General features: G+C 36.6%; 1 protein-coding gene across 1 annotated transcript; it reads right to left on the bottom strand.

Annotated features, from left to right (window-relative positions):
* Positions 1–190: 190 nt before the first annotated feature.
* LOC128232442 (tectonic-like complex member MKS1) lies at positions 191–23,472 on the bottom strand. The gene is made up of 19 exons (XM_052945989.1): positions 23,384–23,472; positions 17,964–18,159; positions 17,391–17,473; positions 15,698–15,767; positions 15,329–15,441; positions 11,914–12,048; positions 11,372–11,505; positions 11,177–11,222; positions 10,765–10,858; positions 10,313–10,355; positions 5,802–5,864; positions 5,390–5,460; positions 3,226–3,304; positions 2,642–2,752; positions 2,201–2,334; positions 1,883–1,965; positions 1,281–1,340; positions 969–1,006; positions 191–570 (listed from the first exon to the last, which is right to left on the bottom strand). Exons 1-19 carry the CDS (start codon positions 23,458–23,460, stop codon positions 476–478), a joined length of 1,725 nt encoding a protein of 574 aa, XP_052801949.1. The 5' UTR covers positions 23,461–23,472; the 3' UTR covers positions 191–475.
* Between the last annotated feature and the right edge of the window lie 1,074 nt (positions 23,473–24,546).

The raw sequence follows: 24,546 nt of genomic DNA, 5'->3' as shown, positions 1-24,546 counted from the left end.
TAATACCTTAGGTGCAATTATAGTCTGTGTTTATTCATCTTCTTGAAAATATAATACATACCTGAGATTATTCTAATCAGACTGCAATTGATTTATACTTGTTTCTGTAGACATATATCTCAACAACTTTGAAACAAAGATACGCTGATGTCTGTATTCATTATAAAGATACTTAAAAAATTCAATGTAATACAGCTTTGAAAATTTATTCATGATTTTAGCCTCTAATAAATAAAAAAAATATATACAAACAATAATTCAAATATACACTATTTTCAAAGATGTGACTAATATGTTAATACAACACTCCTTATCTTCTTGACTACAAGTTCATCAATGTCTCTCCAATATCACTACTAGCATTTCTGTATCACAGTCATTCAGTAACCACTGTTATTTGAATGATAATCCTCACACATGATTTCTAACAAGGTTGGTAATATGGACGGAAATAATATGTCACCAAACATCTACACTAGGCAGTTGTAGTTTTTGAACCAGTCTTTAACATGCCTTGCGAAACATTTTCTCTCGTCTGTAACATTCTCTGGCGAGCTTTCTTGAAGGCATCTGAAAAAATAAACAAAATCGGCTCATGTAGCATGTAGTGTGGAAAAACATTTTACTACATTTAGCAGAGATAATAGAAAGGGAATGAACGTACCGTATGTTAGCAACAAGGCTATTTAAAAAAAAAATATTTAGTTAAAAAGGAGTTTGAATAAATTTATGTTGACCCACATACCGGGTACATGAACATGTCTCTTCTGATAACCAAGTCAAGTATTTCCGAGTACTTGATTGGAAGAGAAACCGAGTACTCAAGTACTAACTTTACTACTCATTGCCTTCCCTAAAAAATTAACACCGAAAAGCAAAAGATACTCATTTTGGAATAATCTATGTGAGATTATCTGTATTAAGGAAAGCAACATGTTATGTTACACTATCTATATCAGCTATCTTACCTAGGACATTGGAGATGTTCTGCTGTACTGCATTTATGCTGAAATAAAAAATAAACCTGTGAATCACACTAAGAAAAAGTTATAAAAGTGTTATATATTGGATATATATGCATGTAATACTTATACAGTTAAAATGAACGTTTCTGTAAATATATAATCAAGGATTAGTTTGTATAAGAGAAAATTACTCTTGACATTAACATACATTTTTCCATCATATGATTTCTATTGTTTCCTTTACGACCTTTTATACTAATGCCACTCATTGGCGAGAGATTTGGATATACCAATCAAATTATCACTCATGCTTACCCAAGAGCCTCCAGCAGTGAACTCAGGGACTGTCTGTTGGCTTTCTTGTCTCGGAATGCCCTAAAATATAGCACAGTACGACACATGTAAATCAGTCAATAGAAGTGCATCTTCTACCTCTTTCATCCTGCCAATTCATTTTCAAGTCTTTACTTTTAGATCTTTATTGCAGATTTAAAAAAACAGAACAGTTTACATTGTAAAGTAACTTATGAAAATTAGTCTACCTGGACTGCATAATGACATTGAAGCTTACCTCGACTGCATAATGACATTGAAGCTTACCTACTGCATAATGACATTGAAGCTTACCTGGACTGCATAATGATATTGAGGCCTACCTCAACTGCATAATGTCATTGAGGCTAACCTGGACTGCATAATGACATTGAAGCTTACCTGGACTGCATAATGACATTGAAGCTTACCTGGACTGCATAATGACATTGAGGCCTACCTTGACTGCATAATGACATTGAGGCCTACTTCGACTGCATTATGACATTGAAGCTTACCTGGACTGCATAATGACATTGAGGCCTACCTCGACTGCATTATGACATTGAAGCTTACCTGGACTGCATAATGACATTAAGGCTTACCTGGACTGCATAATGACATTGAGGCTGATATCAACACTGCCTGTAGACTCTGTCTTGAATCCATACTTGCTTAAATACTTCCCCTAGAAGTAAGAATAAGACACAAATTGATTATTGATGATGCAATCTAAGTTTAAAATTTTAGACATGTTGTTTTTACAAAGGTCTGACTGCGGATTGGCTGCACTATTGCCGGACACAAAAATAACTAATAAACAGAAACTATTCAAATACCAGTACTTACTTAAAACTTCCATGAAACATATCTGAATAGTGTATTGTGCTATTTTCAAGCTTGCATATAATTGTGTATTGTACCTGGAATGTGGATGGTATGGCCTGGTATGTGGGATCCTCCAGCTCTGGGGAGCCACCAATGAAGAACCTGCGTAGCTGGGAGGTGACACTGGAGCCCATGGGCCGCCAGCACTGAATCGTCTCCTGGTGACGACCTAGTGGTGAGGAACAATGGCCGTTTATTGAGGCATGTCAGAATAAAATTAGACATTGTTGACATATTGCTTTCCAATTAAATTAACATCAGAAATTGTTTGTACACAAACAAAATTATTGATTATTGGTAAAGGTTAGAACATATATGAATTGTTAATACAATGGTTGTAAGAGAGATTAGACAATAACATTTTCCTAGCACATAAATTCACAAGCTATGTCATATATGTTATTACAGGTAGTTCAATTTGAATCCGAGGACATCAATCAGAGTATAGGAATAAGTATATTGATTTTAGCCCTTACCTGGCTGTCCAGGCACTGTGAGGTAGCTGTATCCCTCTGTCCTGTACCGCTGCCATGAGTCCAGTGACAATACTTCAACCATGATGGTGGGGAAACGAGGTATTTCCAACTCTATACAGGGGATAAAAACACATCTATAAAGAGCATCTTTCACATTATGGCTTGATATCATACCCAGTTGACATGGCAACCCACCACCCTGATTTGCTTAATATCCATTACTGTTAAACCAAAGAAATTTAGTACATTCAAAATTCCTGATAAACAATTATATGTGGACCTGGATGTAATGTGTCTTTTTGTTTAACAAACTCTTTTACCATGGGCACAGACCTTATCAGATTTTATTTTCAATTTAAACAACATAAAGTGAATATGCAATGTTTAGAATTTTAGGAAAGCTTTGCAGTGTGCTTGCACCAAATACCCAATTGTACCCAATGAAACCCTATTATTAAATAAATTCTGGAAGGTCTTGATAGTGATAAAAAAATGCTTGAAGTTTCCGAACAACTTCAAAATTACATGTTATTTTGCAGTTTTTATTGAAATGTTAATAACATAAATAACTTAAATAAGTGTACCCTTTTCCTCCTCATCCAGATTATCATTATGGTAGAATGCCTCAAAATGGAATGGAAAACTGAAGTAGGCAACATCGTCCTGAAAATGCAACAAGAGCTGTAATAGAACGTGGATGTAAGTGCATCAAAATTACCAGATGCAACATATACCGACATTCCACATTTTATCACTTTAATTTAATTAAGTAAAGATATTAATTGAAAACCTTCTTTTGGTAACAATGACTTTGACCTTGCCGCAAGGTGCACAACTAACATCACATGCAGACAAACATCTTGGAAAAAGTTTATGACTCTAACTCAAATACTCTTTCTGGTAATTGTTACAACTAATAACCTTCTCTTTATGCTTTATTTGAATTATGTCAAGGGTCGTAACTCTGCTCTCCACACCCACAAAAACAACCCAGATGCATGCCTTTATAGGCTGACTTTTGGAGATACCACACGAGATTGCATACTCTATACTAGTAATATTAACAAAGTCATGGGCCACATGGAAAAGCGCAAACCTGTATGCCCCTTATTGGGAGAAAGAACAGAAATGGGATTAAGCTGGAGGTAGACTTGGGGAAAGGAAGGATTCTTGCTAAGACTATTTATAGCTAAAAAGTTTGTATATAGCTAAAACAGAATAAATCATGACTTGATGGAAACTTGTCCCTGGTTTGTGGAAAAATTCTCATTGATCCTTGATGAAAGTAGTTTAACAAACTGAAGATGAAACTTGATCTGAAATATTTATTTATTTATTTGATAAATTTGATGTATTTTTCTTATCCCTCGTCTTTGTAGTGCTTTTGCATCATTTTTCTTACATTCAGGTAACATGCAACATGTGTTACACCACTAACATTGTTGGACCAAATTAAGTGTGCAAAACAGATAAATTTATATTAAATAATGGATAATTGTTTGTTTCAGTGTAAGATCGTAATATATTTCACTGAATGAGAACCAAAGGCTACATTTCACCCAGCCACAAGTAAAATATTTAAGTATAAGAATTGAATAACAAAATATCAGCTTGTTTGGGTTTTATTGCTGTTGTTTTCTTAAATCACACTCACTATGACACTGCTGTTGCCTCTGTATTTTACTTACATCAACCAGAATGATAAATAATGGTATAACTGAATAACACAATCATATTATAACCATGATTGCAGATTAAAATTGAAACAGGTCTTAGTTTCCATAACTCTGCACATATTGGGTGCAGTCACACATTATAAACCCCAGGTGCACAACTTCACATGCTGCTTAACATTCCTCAACACTCTGGCTAAGAAACTTTCTGAGATACTCAGTACACGTAACAGATGAAAGGATGGCCAAGAACAGATCTATATCCCCCCACCACCTCCAAGTTTAACCTTGTCCTTTCCTCCATGTGACACACCTTTCAAAGGTGCTCAACAATTCTGTGGATTTTCATTAATGTTTTAAAAGTTATAGCTGTGACACAATTCTTTTCCATGAAATCTATAGTATGCAACATGACCTTGACCTTTGAGATGAGATCATAAATCATATTCATGGCACACCTTTCGTTGGAGTTCGATTGATTTCCAATTAATAAAAACAAAGAAATGGCTGTGACATGAGACATAACTTAAAAGGTAAAGAATGCGACTCTTTTGAGTTCACAGCTTGCATTTTATGTTGGACACATCTTCCCATAGTGCACTACAATTTATCAGGAAAAAAAGATTGAATTCACATTAATAAATAAAAAGTTATGGATAAGACATGAACTTTTGATATGAAATTAATATAGTACAACATTGACCCTCAATGTGACCTTTCGGGGGCATGAAAATAGCATGTTTTAATAAGACATTGTTTCAGGTACTTTTCTGCTTCATAACAGACGTTACATGTACATAAGTGATATGAAAGATAAAATAAAAATGTTTTCAGTTGAGTTGTTATACAAAAATGAATACATGTACACAGCAACAGTCAAGCACCAGTGCCCATTTTATAAGGTCTTGAAAGAGTGCCTCTAGTCATACAACTATACCACTCCATCACCTGACTTTCAATGAACCTTATCATAATCTACTAACTTCTTAATTCATGCTCATTTACTTACTGCCGAACACATGTTGTAACAATGCTTAACAGTTAGATGGCAGATGAGATCTCAGACTAAGCTTACCCGTCCGAGGACCTTGGTGGAGCAGGTCTGTGTGATCCAGGACATGGGCTGTTGTCTCTCCACCGTCCAGTCTGTAACACGATAACACTATCCATGCATGTCTCACACAGCGATATTCATAGGCTTTCTTATCAAACAGGAAATTATCAGGCAAACAATTAAAATCAAAATTAAGCAGATGAATGTTTCAACAATCTTATATGCTCCCTCTTTTGATATGCTACAATTCTCAGCTAAGAGACTCTGGTTTGATACAAAGGACACCAGTGGGGTTAGCTGAACAACTCACTATCAAATATGCCTGAAGGTTTAATAATGAATTTATGAGAAGACAGAAATATCTTTAGAAGTGTTTTAGATTTACACATTTCGTTTTAACTGCTGCTAGTTCTTGTATATGTATATTACTTACACTTTGGGAGATCGACAAAGAAGTGAAGATAAAGGTCATCATACTCAAAGTTCTTTGCCGACTCTGAAATCATGAATATTTAGTTAAGTACAAAGCAATACAAAATACGTCACATACAAATGAAACAACCACATTCTGATTGCCAAAGTCAGATTAAAAGAACTGAACACCAGATTGGCACCAAAAAAATGTTTTTTTTCTGAAACGAATCTCAGGACAATTATTTACTAAAATGTTTTACTCTTTGATATCATAAGTGAAAAAACCCATACCAAAATGTAAAAAAAAATCAAGTCGGAGACCTGGTTAGAACCGGTGTCGCAAAAATTAAAGTCAAGTGTTGAATCCACTGTGCTATGAAGGCTTACCCTAAGCAGTTGGAATATTTTAGCTATATACCAAACATGGTCATATCACGTGATAACATCGACTAGCCAATCATGCATAAGGAATGAATTCTACTAGCTAGACATACCTAGCAATCTTTTTTAATGGAAAAATACAACAAGAGGGCCATGATGGCCCTATATCGCTCACCTGTAGCTCTCTATTGTGTTCACAAGGTTTTTCTACTAATTGACCTAGTGACCTAGTTATTGACGGTAATTGACCCAATATCGAACTTGACCTAGATTTTATAGAGATGATCATTCTGACCAAGTAACATTAAGATTAGGCTTAAGTTGTGACCTCTGTTGTGTTCACAAGGTTTTTCTACTAATTGACCTAGTGACCTAGTTATTGACCGCGAATGACCCAATATCAAACTTGACCTATATTGTTCTAGAGATGATCATTCTGACCAAGTTGAATTGAGATAAGCCTAAAATTGTGACCTCTATTGTGTTCACAGGGTTTTTCTACTAATTTACCTAGTGACCTAGTTTTTGACCTGGGTTGACCCAATATGGAACTTGACCTAGCTTATGTTAAGATGATCATTCTGACCAAGTTTCATTAAGATTAGGCTAAAATTGTGACCTCTATTGTGTTCACAAGGTTTTTTTACTATCTGACCTAGTGACCTAGTTATTGACCGCGGATGACCCAATGTGGAACTTGACCTAGATTTTATAAAGATGATCAGTCTGACCAAGTTTCATAAAGATTAGGCTAAAATTGTGACCTCTATTGTGTTCATAAGGTTTTTCTAATATCTGACCTAGTGACCTAGTTATTGACTGCGGATGACCCAATATCGAACATGACCCAGATTTTATAGAGATGATCATTCTGACCAAGTTGCATTAACATTAGGCTAAAATTGTGACCTCAATTGTGTTCACAAGGTTTTTCTACTAATTGACCTATTGACCTAGTTATTGACGGTAAATGACCCAATATCGAACTTGACCTAGATTTTATAGAGATGATCATTCTGACCAAGTTACATTTAGATTAGGCTTAAGTTGTGACCTCTATTGTGTTCACAAGGTTTTTATACTAATTGACCTAGTGACCTAGTTATTGACCGCGAATGACCCAATATCGAACTTGACCTATATTTTTCTAGAGATGATCATTCTGACCAAGTTGAATTGAGTTAAGCCTAAAATTGTGACCTCTATTGTGTTCACAAGGTTTTTCTACTAATTGACCTAATGACCTAGTTTTTGACCTGGGTTGACCCAATATGGAACTTGACCTAGCTTATGTTAAGATGATCATTCTGACCAAGTTTCATTAAGATAAGGCTAAAATTGTGACCTCTATTTTGTTCACAAGGTTTTTTTAATAATTGACCTAGTGACCTAGTTATTGACTGCGTATGACCCAATATCGAACCTGACCCAGATTTTATAGAGATGATCATTCTGACCAAGTTGCATTAAGATTAGCCTAAAATTGTGACCTCTATTGTGTTCACAAGGTATTTGTACTAATTGACCTAGTGACCTAGTTATTGACTGCAGATGACCCAATATCGAACTTGACCTAGATTTTATAGAGATGATCATTCTGACCAAGTTGCATTGAGATTAGGCTAAAATTGTGACCTCTATTGTGTTCACAAGGTTTTTGTACTAATTGACCTAGTGACCTAGTTATTGACCGTGAATGACCCAATATCAAACTTGACCTACATGTTATAGCGATGATCATTCTGACCAAGTTGCATTGAGATTAGGCTAAAATTGTGACCTCTATTGTGTTCACAAGGTTTTTCTACTAATTGACCTAGTGACCTAGTTATTGACCGCGGATGACCCAATATCGAACTTGACCTAAATTTTATAGAGATGATCATTCTGACCAAGTTGCATTGAGATTAGGCTAAAATTGTGACCTCTAATGTGTTCACAAGGTATTTCTACTAATTGACCTACTGACCTAGTTTTTGACCCCAGATGACCCAATATCGAACTTGACTTAGATTTCATAGAGATGATCAGTCTGACCAAGTTTCATAAAGATTAGGTCAAAATTGTGACCTCTGTTGTGTTCACAAGGTTTTTCTAATAATTGACCTAGTGACCTAGTTATTAATAGACTGCGGATGACCCAATATCGAACTTGACCTAGATTTTATAGAGATGATTATTCTGACCAACTTGCATTGAGATTAGGCTAAAATTGTGACCTCTATTGTGTTCACAAGGTTTTTGTACTAATTGACCTAGTGACCTAGTTGTTGACCGCGGATGACCCAATATCGAACTTGACCTACATTTTATAGAGATGATCATTCTGACCAAGTTGCATTGAGATTAGGCTAAAATTGTGACCTCTATTGTGTTCACAAGGTTTTTCTACTAATTGACCTAGTGACCTAGTTTTTGACCTGGGTTGACCCAATATGGAACTTGACCTAGCTTATGTTAAGATGATCATTCTGACCAAGTTTCATTAAGATAAGGCTAAAATTGTGACCTCTATTTTGTTCACAAGGTTTTTCTAATAATTGACCTAGTGACCTAGTTATTGACTGCGTATGACCCAATATCGAACTTGACCCAGATTTTATAGAGATGATCATTCTGACCAAGTTGCATTAAGATTAGCCTAAAATTGTGACCTCTATTGTGTTCACAAGGTTTTTGTACTAATTGACCTAGTGACCTAGTTATTGACCGCGGATGACCCAATATTGAACTTGACCTAGATTTTATAGAGATGATCATTCTGACCAAGTTGCATTGAGATTAGGCTAAAATTGTGACCTCTATTGTGTTCACAAGGTTTTTGTACTAATTGACCTAGTGACCTAGTTATTGACCGTGAATGACCCAATATCAAACTTGACCTACATTTTACAGCGATGATCATTCTGACCAATTTGCATTGAGATTAGGCTAAAATTGTGACCTCTATTGTGTTCACAAGGTTTTTCTACTAATTGACCTAGTGACCTAGTTATTGACCGCGGATGACCCAATATCGAACTTGACCTAGATTTTATAGAGATGATCATTCTGACCAAGTTGCATTGAGATTAGGCTAAAATTGTGACCTCTAATGTGTTCACAAGGTATTTCTACTAATTGACCTACTGACCTAGTTTTTGACCCCAGATGACCCAATATCGAACTTGACCTAGATTTCATAGAGATGATCAGTCTGACCAAGTTTCATAAAGATTAGGTCAAAATTGTGACCTCTGTTGTGTTCACAAGGTTTTTCTAATAATTGACCTAGTGACCTAGTTATTGACTGCGGATGACCCAATATCGAACTTAACCTATATTTTATAGAGATGATTATTCTGACCAAGTTGCATTGAGATTAGGCTAAAATTGTGACCTCTATTGTGTTCACAAGGTTATTGTACTAATTGACCTAGTGACCTAGTTGTTGACCGCGGATGACCCAATATCGAACTTGACCTACATTTTATAGAGATGATCATTCTGACCAAGTTGCATTGAGATTAGGCTAAAATTGTGACCTCTATTGTGTTCACAAGGTTTTTCTACTAATTGACCTAGTGACCTAATTATTGACCGCGGATGACCCAATATCGAACTTGACCTAGATTTTATAGAGATGACCATTCTGACCAAGTTGCATTGAGATTAGGCTAAAATTGTGACCTCTATTGTGTTCACAAGGTTTTTCTACTAATTGACCTAGTGACCTAGTTTTTGACCCCAGATGACCCAATATCGAACTTGACCTAGATTTTATAGAGATGATCAGTCTGACCAAGTTTCATAAAGATTCGGTCAAAATTGTGACCTCTATTGTGTTCACAAGCAATTGTGAACGGACGGACGGACGGACGGACGGACGGACGACGGACGAAGAGTGATCACAAAAGCTCACCTTGTCACTACGTGACAGGTGAGCTAAAAAAACTGAGAAAAATTAATTAATCATAATAGATTATGTGGTACTTCAGTTATTAAGTTTCAATGCATTGGACACATTGAAACCAAGTTTATGTCAGTTTTCGCCATTTTTTTATTTTTTTCGCTGTTTCATCATACTGAGTACAGCCCCTTTAATGAAGCAATTGTAATGTACATATATATATAACATACAATAATATATAGATCTACAAAAACAGTTACCTATTTCCCCATACACCAGCATGCGCAAGACATCTGGTCCTGGCTGAAATAACAAACGTTTCAATAACAAACATTTCAATAACAGATCTTGACATACATTTCGAGAGAAAAATGTATTAGGCTGTTATCCAGTTACAAGTGTACATTCTGAATAATATACAATTTGTACATGTACATGTTTCTTTGTGAATGCAAGAGCATGTCAGGAGTATACAATTTAGCAAGGATACAGAAACAACTTTTGAATACATGCTTTTACTTCTAAGTTGAAGTGAATATCAGCTTTAAATTACATCTATGATCTATAAGACTTTCTGTACTTAGCAAAAATTGCCAACAGTTTTTTTTTAACATACTATTAAAGCATTTGAACAGTGGACACATAATTTACTTGGGGAGGACTGCAGATGTAGACAATAATAAAGAGATTGTGTGCAAGCTTGATGATTTACCATGTCAAAGTCTCCACCAACACAGGCCTGGAGGAAATCTTTGTGTCGAGAATACACCTCCCGGAACATCTTCAACTCGCGGTCCGCCTCCTGTCTGCAACACACAACACAACTCGAAGAATCTACCCGATATTGTCAACTGACTTGTCAAGGAACCTAAGTAGCAGTTTTATTCACCATTCCTACTATACAAAGTGCATGTTGCTATATGAGCCGCATCATGCGATTTTAGGCCTTCTAACATACATTTGCTTTTATTATTTTATTGGGTATTTGAATTAAATATCATTTCAGGAAGTAATACTGAATATTTCATGATTATATCAGTTATAATGCATCAGATATGTGTCTACAAGTGAGACCATGTATTGTGCAGTTTGAATACTAAATCCGAATGTGGAGCATTTTGTACCTGTTCATCTCTTTGGAAGCATGATCTAGTATGTATTCAAACACCTCTGAAACAGGGATAAAAACAACACAATTTATTGGTATAAAGCAATATTTTGTCCATGGTATCAAAGAAGTGCATGTAAAATGTATTGCTATAACATGAATATTGAATCATGCAAGTGTTGCTAGGGAAACAAAAGTAATCTTCTCTCACCCTTGCCAAACTGTTTCTGAGATTCCTTGACGTAAGCCTTGCGTCCCCTGTTGAAGTCCGGGTGTATGGAGAGCACCCCGTCACCCTTGATCTGTATAGTACACAACACCACCTCCTCCTCATCCAGGGCAGGTCTGACACAGGAAAATAGTTGTTCAATTTCATGTATAGTTCCGCATTGCAACAATCATAACCACTAATAATTGAAGTCAGTATTTGTGTTCATTTCTTAAAATTTCTTCAGCTAATGATCAAGATATTAACGAAAAACTATTTTAATGTATAAGGGGCATAGCCTTGTGTTACTTGGGTGATTTGTCTGATGATTAATATTATGCCCACAAACACTGTCACAAAGCTTCATGATGACTGTATAATAACTACCGTATTTTAGTTATTTTGTCTGGACAAGATTCAACTGACACTACCTCAAACACAAACTCAAATAGCCATGTTAATTATGTATCAATTTCAGATGACACAGAAATGGCCATATTTCACAATCATAATAAACATATGGTAATATTTGTGTTTTTACTTACGCTCCTTTTCCAGGACTGAGGTCAGCCATAATGTGCATGACCTGTATTGGAGTCGACCCTAAATGGTTCCGCAAGATCAATTCCTCATTTGGGTCATCCTCTATTATGTTAAGTTTTGGCACAAATGTATGGTCCCTGAAAAATTACAAACAACATTTTTTCTACAAATGACAATTTTCTGTATACTGAGCAATTGATTCCAAACTGCACTATGTCTTTCTGCTGAATAGTCGGAAACAGTATAGACAAATATCATGCCAATGTCAAATGTTAAATACAGCGCTGAAATATTGAGGACTATTTTTGTTGCCTTTTCACATCTATATTCAGAAAGGGGGATGCTCTTTCAGGTAGTTTGCATGCGCATGAGTTTAACCACTTATTTTTGTTTTTTTAGGGTGTAGATTTTTAGCTAAAAAAAACCCATTTTTTTAAAGACAAAGACATTTTTCTACAGGCTGTATTTAAAGGCTATAAATGAACTTGGAGAACTATTATCGGTTTTGTCAATGACCAAGCAAATACCTGAACAAATTCTATTTTTTGCATTGGAGGCTATGTAAATTAGAGTAATATTACTTAAAATGCACCACAGGAGGATGAGTGTACGAGTTTGTACTTCACACTTTAGAAATAAGCAATGGGTCATCTCACCTTACATGCAAACTCAATAATATTTCCTTCGACAATTGTAAGACAAGAGCTGTCACAGTATGTGACGAATGCCCCGGAATGTGACATTGACCTATGAACAAAGTCAGTACATGAAAAGTTAATCTTGCCTTTACGTGTCAAATACATATGTCAAGTTATTTTAAATTAACTCTGAACATAAACAAGAGGGCCCTGAAAGCCCTGTATCGCTCACCTGATCCAATTCAAGTGTGAAATAAGTGTTTTCAGGGCGAGGGCAATTGTGACAGGGGAAGATACAGCAGAAAATATGGCCTCAACAGTGTTAAAACAATGTTTTCTATGATTTGACTTCGTGACCTAGTTTTTGAACTCAGGTTACCCAGTTTCAAACTTGACATAGACTTCATAAACACAAACATTCTGACATAGTTTCATGGTGATCAAAGAGAGAATGTAACCTCTAAAGTGTTTACAAAGTTTTTCTATGATTTGACCTAGTGGCCTGGTTTTTGACCTCTGATTACCCAGTTTAAAACTCTACCTAAAGATCATCAAGATCAACATTCTGACTTAGTTTCATGAACATACAGTGATAAATGTGACCTTTAAAGTGTTAACAAGCTTTTCCTATGAGTTGACCTGGTGACCTAATTTTTGACCGCACATGACCCAGATTTAAACTTGACCTTAAAGATTATTTATATTACATTCTGACCAAGTTTCCTGAAGATACATCATAAATGTGACCTCTATAGTGTTAACAAGCTTTTCCTTTAATTTGACTGGGTGACCTAGTTTTTAACCCCAGATGACCCAATATCGAACTCGTCCAAGATTTTATTGAGGGTAACATTCTGACCAAGTTTCATTAAGATTGTGCCTAAATTGTGACCTCTAGAGTGTTAACAGTCAAATTGTTGATGACAGACGACGACGGACGACTACGACGGACGAAGGACAGAGGGCGATCACAATAGCTCACCTTGAGCACTTTGTGCTCAGGTGAGCTAAAAAATACCATCCATACTTGACAACCTACACTCTAATGTCCTCATATTCAGCATTCCATTGTGATATTCAGCATTCCATTGTGAATAAACGCCTTACTCAACTTAGAGGTAGAGACATGGGACTTGCATGTGACGTGTTGTCTTGGTATGTCAAACACATGAGGCAAGTTATTTTTTACAACCTATACTCTATGTGCAGCATTCCATTGTGAAAAGACACCTTTCATTGTGAAAAGACACATAAGTGTGACCTTGACCTAAGAGGTAGGGACCCAGGTCTTGCATGCGACACATCGTCTTGGTATGTCGAACACATGTGGCAAGTCATTTAAAAAAATGTCCGTATAAGAGAAAGTAACAGCCCAGACACGACAACCTATACTCTATGTCCTTATATGCAGCATTCCATTGTGAATAACACTAATTGTGAACTTGATCTTAGAGGTTGGGACATGGGTCTTGCACGCAACACGTCGTCTTCATATGTCGAACACATGTGGCAAGTTATTTTAAAATATGTCCATATAAGAGAAAGTTACAGCCTGCACACGACAACCTATACTCTATGTCCTTATATGCAGCATTCCATTGTGAATAGACACCTTCCATTGTAAATAGACACATAAGTGTGACCTTGACCTTAGAGGTAGGGACAAGGGTCTTGCACACGACACGTCATCTTGGTATGTCAAACAATGTGGCAAGCCATTTTAAAATATGTCTGTATAAGAGAAAGTTACCGCCCGGAGACAACAACCTATCCTCTATGTCCTTATATACAGCATACCAATGTGAATAACACTAAGTGTGACCTTGATCTTAGAGGTAGGGACACGGGTTTTGCACACGAACGGATGGACGGACGGAAGGAAGGACGGACAGACAGACGGTGCGATTTTAATATGCCCACCTTTGGGGGCATAATAACAACTCTTCTGTATCATACAGAGATTGCCATAATGTACTTCTACAGTTTATTTGTATTTCTTAAATAGATTGAACAGAATATACATATCATAAACCAAGCTATTGATATTCTTACAATTATCTGTAACAAAAGTCTCTGCCATTTATTTATTTTCCTATCAGTTCATTGAAAATGGGAAAACTTTCACAGCTTCCACATCAAACATGTTTTAAAACAATGGGGACTGATCTTTGAAGGATGTAGGGTCAGAAGACTTATGTTAACTTTTGTGCTAAAATGAGGAACATCAGGAAATGGTGAACAAATTAAGAAATCAACAACAATCAATGATAAGTGAACAATTGTGTTACCTATACTGCCTGAAAACAAACACATTGTGAATGAGAATTTGCATCAAACAATGGATTCTAATGTTCAAATTTCTTCAATTCTTTTACAATAAAGCTGTAATGACATGTTGTCATAAAAATAGGAATAAGTTGGAAGCTAAGGGTGGTCAAACTTTCTGAATTGAATTAAAAACAGATCTAAATGAAGAAATACATAAACCTAAACAAGCTTAAAGCAATGAGGACACAAATAAAAAAAAATCCCAATTAAAGCTTACAGAAGCCGGCATTTAGCTACCACTACATGTACCTCTACTGCTGCTGTCTCTGATGAATGACCAAAATGTCTCCTATTATTGCGTCTGTCTATTACTGATACACTACCATCCCTATTTATAACACTCTACTTGCTTTTACCCTGATATGTTTGGTTGTACCTCATACAAGTACAAAGTACCATATTTGTAGCAAAACAAGTGATAATTGTGAACATATCTGACCCATGAGCATACCTCTCTCTTTTCTGCTTGTTTCCTGTGCCAACCCTTCTCTTCCGCACATGAGCCATCTTTTCTGAGAGAAATGTCGGATGTTCATTTGGTGAGGTTGTGAGATATTCTGTGGCCTAACAGAAAATTAAGATAAAAACAATGATTACCTTGAGCTTGTAAAGAACTTATTTTAAACAAGATATTTTCTACAATTGAAGTTCAGATAAAGAACAAATAATTACAAGAACTCAAACAATGACAGAATATTTGTTTATATATTCCACCAATAACGACATGTAAGTTTAAGTAAAGTACTGCATATTTCACTTATGTTGGAAGATTAATCTGATCCTACAAAACAGTTTTCATGAACCATAAAGAAATGCCTACCTTATCTTCCTGTGAAAATGAATCATGGTCAACATATGTGAACAATCTGTTTCTTGGTCTACCTTTGCTCCTGAAATATAAACAAGAGATGTTTGTCAAACATTATGCCCCCCCTGAGCGCCATGTTGTCAGGATTATATGGACAATTGAATGAAATATGCATGGACCGAAATGACAGCTGATTTGTCACTGACATTGGATGCCGTTGAGGCAGTTTTAAGATTAGGACCATTTAAAGTGTGAGGATAGAGTGTGTTATGACCATGACCTTTGACTCTATGACCTCAAAATCCATAGGAGTCATCAGCTGGTCACCAAAAACCTAAATGTCATGTTTGAGGGTCATGGGTGCAGGCATTGACAAGTTATCACACAGACAAGCTTTTTTCGTTCAAGGTCACTGTGACCATGGCCTTTGACCCAATGACCCCTAAAATTATAAGAGGTCATCTACAGGTCAGATGCACCTCCAATTCAAGTTTGAGGGCCATGGGTACACGCATTGTTGAGTTATCAATCAAAACATTTTTGCATTCAAGGTCACTGTAAACTTGACTTTTGACCCGATGACTCCTTAAGTCAATACGGGTCACCTACTGGTCAGGCCCAACTTCCATGTCAAGTTTGATGATCATAGGTTCAGGCATTGTTGAGATATCACTGGAAGAAGATTTGTTGCCTTTTTTGCGTTAAAGGTTACTGTGACCTTGACCTTGGCCCGACCTTCATGTCATGTTTGATGACCATAGGTCCAGGAATTGTTGAGTTTGCTTTCAAGGTCACTGTGACCTTGACCTTTGACCCCTCAAATCAATAGGAGTCATCTACTGGTCAGGCCCGACCTTCATGTCCAGTTTGAGCGCCATGGGTGCAGGCATTGTTGAGTTATCACAAGGACAACCTTTTACCATTCAAGGTCACTGTGACCTTGACCTTTGGCCCAATGACCCCCAAAAACAATAGGGGTCATCAACTGGTCAGGCCCAACATCCAAGTAAAGTTTGAGGGCCATGGATGCAGGCATTGTAAAGTTATCACATGGACAACCTTTTACCGTTCAAGGTCACTGTGACCTTGACCTTAAGCCTGACGACCCCCAATAACAATAGGGGTCATTTACCGGTCAGGCACAACTTCCATATCAAGTTTGATGATCATAGATCTAGGCATTGTTGAGTTATCACTGGGACATGCTTTAAAATTCTTTTACCATTCAAGGTCACTGTGATCTTGACCTTTGACCCGATTAGCGCTAAAATCAATAGGGGTCATCTACAGGTCAGACCCAACCTTCATGTCAAGTTTGGTGGCCATACGCCCAGGGATTGTTGAGTTATCACTCAGACAAGCTTTGGTCTACCAACGGACCGACCGACCGACCTACCGACTGACATGTGCAAAGCAATATACACGTCTTCTTTGAAGGGGGCATAATAAATGCTATCAAAATTTGGATCATATACATTTTTAGTATGTAATTACAATAGGTCACATGTAAAATATAGTCAAAGGATTCACATACAAAAATATTAATTCTAAATCAATAAAAAAATGTCATGTCCAGGGTTTTCCCCCAGGACAAGAATTTGAAGCTTGAATCATGGTTTCTTCATCGGAGAACTCAGTTTTATGAGGTCCCAGGAATCCTACAGTAGAAATCAAAAGAGTCAGTAAGACCCATATAATTACTTACAACAGTTTTGTAACTTCTATGTGATAATTCTTATCAACAGGATTCATCCAATCAATGTCTTGTTTATAATAGTCGATTTCTCTCTGCAATACAGGATATATGATAAATAAGCTTAATTCAATGAAAAAATGTTACAATTTATACAAGTGTTCACAATCAACATGGTAAAATAAATAGAAGCAGATTAATACAGTCACAGGTTTGGCTGGTCTGGAAATATTTTCCCCCGCTGTGCCATTTTAAATGGTAAATATTTATCACATTCATTTTTAGAGCATTATTTTTATCTTTTTATTTCTAGGTAAAATTGGGATTTGTAATATTAGTAAAAATGACACAATCAGAAAGACCATGATTCATTTCCAAAATGGTGAAAAAACACTTGAAGGAAATAATCATAGGTACTATATTAATTGTCCCAAGTGTATAGCAATTCAATTTAAACAAAGAATTTTGATATACTGGTAGTAAAAAAAGTTGTAGATCAAAATTTATTGAGCAAGGAATAAGCAATTAACCTCACTTCCTAATATAACATGCGACTCCTTAAAACAAAAACCGATCCTTAATTACTTGACTAAATATTTTCTGCTGCCAGCTGATGACTGTCTCCTCCTTGTCCTTTAGGCCAGGTTTGTTCCGGTCCTGCATCTCCATCTCATCCCCAGAGGTGTGGCTGGCCACATCGCCCCCACCAGCTGGAGCTGTACCCACACCTGTTGCTGCAGTTGGGACCAGGCTTGTGGATGTGATTCTGTCCAACTTCACACTGAATATATTACTTTGTGCTTTAGAAAAATATGCCTACATGTATGCAATGCTGAATCATAGGTTTCGACATTATTGGTCACGGACATTACGGACCATGGACATTATGGACCAGACATAATGGACCATATTTTGGGACATCACGGACCATATTATGGACCATGATTAACATTTTTACTTACAGTTTGTTTTAACTTAAATAACTTTCCATATTTGGCAGCATTCAATTCAATTTAATTTGAGTGGCGGACTATGATATATTTGATCATATTTCTTTGTTTTCTTACATCTGTTTAAAATCGATGAATGGTTCAGTGAAAGTGCGCCATCAAGATGGGTTTTCACACTTTTATGATTGCCAAATAAAGGTTGTTAGAATTATGTTTATTTCTTTGATGATATATTGCCACTAATAACGGGCCACAACTAATTATTACTTATTCAATGCAACCAAAACTACCTGTTTTAAGAATCGCCTCCACCAGCAATGAGCTGCTACATTAACACAAGGACGAAATATCAACTAGCAGTCTCCTGAAGGCATGTGCTAGACTTTACTGCCAAGTATGATTAAATGTTTACATTTTTTGATGTGCTATATATTGTTGTTGAAGCTGTTGTATATTTGTGCATCTCGTACATAATATATTATTATATGTGCTCAATTGCTTTGTGACATAAACTTTTTCAGTAAATATTTGTTCGTTTTTTTATATCTGCTTTACCTGACTTAAAACAGATGTTAGAAAACAAACAAATATTTACTGAAAAAGTTTATACCACATAATTATTTTACATATTATTTTATCAAAAATAAATTTTCTATAGGCTTTTTTTTACTGTAGGTCTCTAAAACCTAATGGAATTTTACTGGAATTTACAATGGTCACATCAAAAACATAAATCAATTAGAATTTCACAGGAATTTTTCACAGTTAGTTGGAAGACATTTTGCAGGTGGCATATCAAATAATTTATTAAAGTAAGAAGACTTGGGGAGATTTAAGTTTCAACAAGAGATGTTTGTCAAACATTATGCCCCCCCCCCCCCGAGCGCCATGTTGTCAGGATTATATGGACAATTGAATGAAATATGCATGGACCGAAATGACAGCTGATTTGTCACTGACATTGGATGCCGTTAAGGCAGTTTTAAGATTATGATCATTCAAGTGTGTGGATGGAGTGTGTTATGACCATAACCTTTGACTCTATGACCTCAAAATCCATAGGAGTCATCAGCTGGTCACCAGAAACCTAAATGTCAAGTTTGAGGGCCATGGGTGCAGGCATTGTCATGTTATCACACAAACAAGCTTTTCTCGTTCAAGGTCACTGTGACCTTGACCTTTGACCTAATGACCCCTTAAATCATAAGGGGTCATCTACAAGTCAGATGCAACTCCAAGTCAAGTTTGAGGGCCATGGGTGCAGGCATTGTCGAGTTATCTCACTCGGACCTTTTACCATTCAAGGTCACTGTGACCTTGACCTTTGTCCCTATGAATCCTAAAATCAATAAGGGTGATCTTCTGGTCAGGCTTAACATCCATGTCAAGTTTAATGATCATAGGTTCAGGCATTGTTGAGATATCACTGGGAGAAGTTTTGTGGCCTTTTATGTGTTTAAGGTTACTGTGACTTTGACCTTGGCCTGATGACCCCCAAAGTAGATAGGCCCAACCTTCATGTTAAGTTTGATGACCATAGGTCCAGGAATTGTTGAGTTTGCTTTCAAGGTCACTGTGACCTTGACCTTTGACCCCTAAAACCAATAGGGGTCATCTACTGGTCAGGCCCAACCTCCAAGTCAAGTTTGAGGGCTATGGGTGCAGGCATTGTTGAGTTATCACTCGGACAACCTTTTATCATTCAAGGTCACTGTGACCTTGACCTTTGGCCCAATGACCCTAAAATCAATAGGGACCATCTACTGGCCAGGCCAATCCTCCAAGTCAAGGTTGAGGGCCATGGATGCAGGCATTGTCGAGTTATCACTCGGACAACCTTTTACCATTCAAGGTCACTGTAACCTTGACCTTTGGCCCGATGACGTCCCAAAATAATAGACGTCATCTACTAGTCAGGCCCAACCTCCATGTGAAGTATGAGGGCCATGGGTGCAGGCATTGTCGAGTTTTCACTCAGACAACATTTTACCATTCAAGGTCACTGTGACCTTGACCTTTGGCCCGATGACACCCCAAAATGATAGGGGTCATCTACTGGTCAGGCACAACCTCCAAGTGAAGTATGAGGGTCATGGGTGCAGGCAGTATTGAGTTATCACTCGGACAACATTTTACCATTCCAGGTCACTGTGTCCTTGTCATCTCCTGGTCAGGCCAATCCTCCAAGTTAAGTTTGAGGGCCATGGGTGTAGGCATTGTTGAGTTATCACTCGGACAACCTTTTACCATTCATGTTCACTGTGACCTTGACCTTTGACCCAATGACCCCCCAAAACAATAGGGGTCATCTACTGGTCAGGCCAAACCTCCAAGTGAAGTACGATGACCATAGGTCTAGGATTGTTGAGTTATCACTCGGACAAGCTTTAAAAATATTTTACCATTAAAGGTCACTGGGACCTTGACCTTTGACCCGATGAGCCCTAAAATCAATAGGGGTCATCTACTGGTCAGGCCCAACCTTCATGTCAAGTTTGATGACCATACGTCAAGGAATTGTTGAGTTATCACTCGGACAAGCTTTGGTCTACCGACGGACCGACCGACCGACATGTGCAAAGCAATATACCCCTCTTCTTCGAAGGTAGTCCAAATAATAGTACGTTTACGGATTTTTTTACATTTTTTTATATGGCAAATCCTTCACGTACAAATTGTTTAGTATCAAAAGTGGGTAGTTATTCCGATCGGGATTCCGGGTTAAAGCATTTAACATCTAAAAAATATCATAAAAACAAGAAATATTACCAGATTATGTTATTTAATATCAGTTCCATACATAAAAATGTCATATCCTACGAAAATTTATGAGTTTGACATGTTTTTTCTTTTCTTGCTGTCATAGCGATATATACATGAAGAGCACCTGCAAGGCTTCAGGGCACAATTTTTAAACAATCGGAACATTTTGGCCATTGCCGAGTTATTAAGATTGTATTTACGAGGTCTATCTCGAAGCTTGTCGGAGGTGGCCGAGTTATTACGATAGGGTCGAGTTGTTCTGCTTGGCATAATTGTTGTCTGTGTCAGTCAACTTTCAATTTATTGGAAAGGTAAATAATGTGTTTTAATGCATTAAATGCTTGTTTTGTGCAAAATAACTTTTCACTTACTTGGTAAAATATGAATATTAACCTTTATGATCAATTTAGACCATAAAATACTTCACTTTATACAAATTCAATATTTTTCAAAACACCCCCATTTTTTGCACAAACTCGTTTAGACGTTAGGGATTGGTAGAATCCCGTACAACACGTCTATAATTTTAGACTACTTCGAACGGGGCATAAAAATGTAAAAAGCATTATAAATCATGGTCCATTATATTTCTCTAGATGCTCAGTTTTGTTCAGAAAATATCAGGGTTTCCGCCAGGAATTTCATAGGGCATGTTGGAAGGAGAGGGTTTGGGAGGGGTGTCCCCTCCTGACGTTGATTTTTTTTTATTTTCGTATCCAAAATGGTGCAATTTCCTGCATTTTAAACAAGTTTACAGTTATGTTCCTATGATTTAGAATTACCAACTCAAGTCCAATTAACATTAAAAATATTTGTGAAAAGGTTTAATGGTTTCTCTTCATTAATTATTCGTATTTCTGAAGTTTTCCGACAATACAATATCGGCGATATCGATCGACTCATGTTTCGTTTAGTGCGGGTATTATTTATATTGACACCGTTGATGTCACAGCAAAACGTGTAAATCACGCTGCATGCTGGAACACAAAAGAGCCCGGAGCAAAGCGACTGCTCGTGGGTGTATTCGTATTTAAAGCTGTAACAGCTAATATTTTCAAAGCCGGGTCGGCTAAATAATAACTTAAAGGGAATGTAATGTGTATTTTCAGATTTATTTATCTTTTTTCTAAATAAATTAAAAGAACGATAAAATAATCAAAGTTTAATAATAAGCAACACAAAATATAACTTTACACTTTTAAACTAAAGATGGGAACGCGACTCAATTACATACGACAACATAGCATAACCCTTGTTTATAATAACACAGATATCTTAACACGGTTCTCAATTATAATTTAATAATTGGTTAACAAACGGACTCAGGATTAAGATACAAAATAAAACGACACATGATTTATGTTACCGAAAACAATTAACACTTATTGTTTACTTTGCGTTCATAGATGATTAAAGGGATGAAGGTCGCAATTACAACAGTGGTGTTTTTCACACATTCCCATTTTGATAAAGAATAGGAGGAGTTAGGTTAATTGCACTGTTGAACCTCACCGACACGCCTTCATGCTGTTGTCGATCCTGAATGGCTGATACAAATGCCGTAATAGTCCCGACACGCCTTCTGGCTGTCAGTCAACCGTTGCAATCGCAACAAAACTGTGTATTGTCAAAACTGATGATTGTTTGCCAGCGGAAGGCACGTCGGGCCCGACAAGCCATACATAAAGGGCTGGCGGAAACCCTGAATATGGTCCGTAATGTACCCAATTATGGTCAGTAATGTCTGGTATGCTATGTCCGGTCTGCTATGTCCATGATCAGTAATGTCCGTAATTCCTTTAATAGTATGCTTTATGTTTTATCAGATATAAAAAGTAATGTACATTCAGTATTTCTGTAAGCATTTCATGTGGCTCCTAGCTTAACATATTGATAGCTTTACACAGCTGGGGTTGTAGCAATTTCTTTACTAAATAGTTATAATACTTGTTATCCATCTCTCTTAAGAATAAAATACACACTTTCAAGTGTCCAAAACAGTTACAGTAAATCTCCTGTACCCGTCTCTGTTTAGTATTTACTGGTGACAACTGACAGTATCAAAGCAGAATTCTTCATTCTGTTTTCTAGGTCCATCATATCTGATGTCATACAGGTGACAACACTAAACTGTGAAGACAACATTTAACACTTCGCAATAAAAATGTCCGAAAAATACGTCGAAGTTAAGCACTATACAGGTGCAAATTCAATGTAAATGCATGTATTTAATACCAAAACGCCGCTTTCGAAATACTAAAACCGAATATTGACAAACTATTTTATCCTTACCATATTTTGAGATTCTTTACAGGGTCAGAAGACCTGTAATATGCAGTTCCGACATCAGGTTCGAACAGGTCGGCCATTTTGCCTCTAACCAAAACAAACTGTAAAGGCCTAGCCGTATTGTACAATATTGGGTTACATTGTACCATGCAACTAACGAAGGTAGTCTGGTTCCCTCATTCTCTTTTCTTTAAAAATTAGATTTTTTACTAAAAAAGTAACGTAGGGTACCAATCTAAATGAAGGTTGATGGACTTTCTCAAGGGAGGAAAAAAGAAAACCTTCGCACAGCATTGACTTCCCATACGCTATAGTCGGGGACGTTTACATGTAGGTTACGGGTCGTTGGTGATTTTTTTAGATGCAGATATTAGACCGAGGAAATAAACTTTATAGCTGTGCTGTGTTTATTCCTTAAACCTCAGATTCCACGGCGGAAGGGTCTTATACATGCAGAGATGAGCAAAAAAGCATTCACCCTTTAAAATAGAACGGAGCGCTCCTGTCATTGGTTGGCCAAATGCTAAGGTTGGGCATGGAGTCCATTGGACAAAGCAAATACAGTGGGTGCTTACCTCACGTCCCTACCGTGAGGGTGATGGACATAACGCTATTAGCTATATCCATATATTGTATAAATGCAGCAAGTTACATTGAGCATTGAGCGCAAAGGTATCAGTTAGTTTTGTCATAGCATTTACTCGATTTACATGTAGGTTATATTCAGCTCTCATGACAAATGTACAAAAATTAATACTTTAAATTCTACCGTATTGGCATCTTATATGTTAAATTCCAGTTTTTATTTCTATTGATTCTCCACTCGTTCTTAAACTTGACAATCAATTCGATGATATTATTTTTTAACGATTTCAATGTATTTTTCAAATTTAAATTGCATTTCAGAATTTAACGTAAAAGTCTAAACTTTGATATTCCACAATGACAAGCTTTATTTGAACATAAATAATTTGTTTCATTGTTGTAAATTAACTAAATATTACCCAAACCTTCTCCATCAAGTAGACCTTTAACAGCTTTTGCACTGTTCCGAGTAAAGGACTTATAGGCCTGTAACATTATTTTCACTTATAGTTTTATTTAAAGGGGCTAGACACCAGGTGGTCCAAAAATCGGCAAATACATTATTCCCACAAAAACAAGTC

Source organism: Mya arenaria, chromosome 4 (assembly GCF_026914265.1).
Source record: "Mya arenaria isolate MELC-2E11 chromosome 4, ASM2691426v1".
Lineage (NCBI taxonomy): Eukaryota > Metazoa > Mollusca > Bivalvia > Myida > Myidae > Mya > Mya arenaria.
Note: the sequence above shows the minus strand (reverse complement) of the source record. Positions and strands in the feature narration are given on the sequence as shown.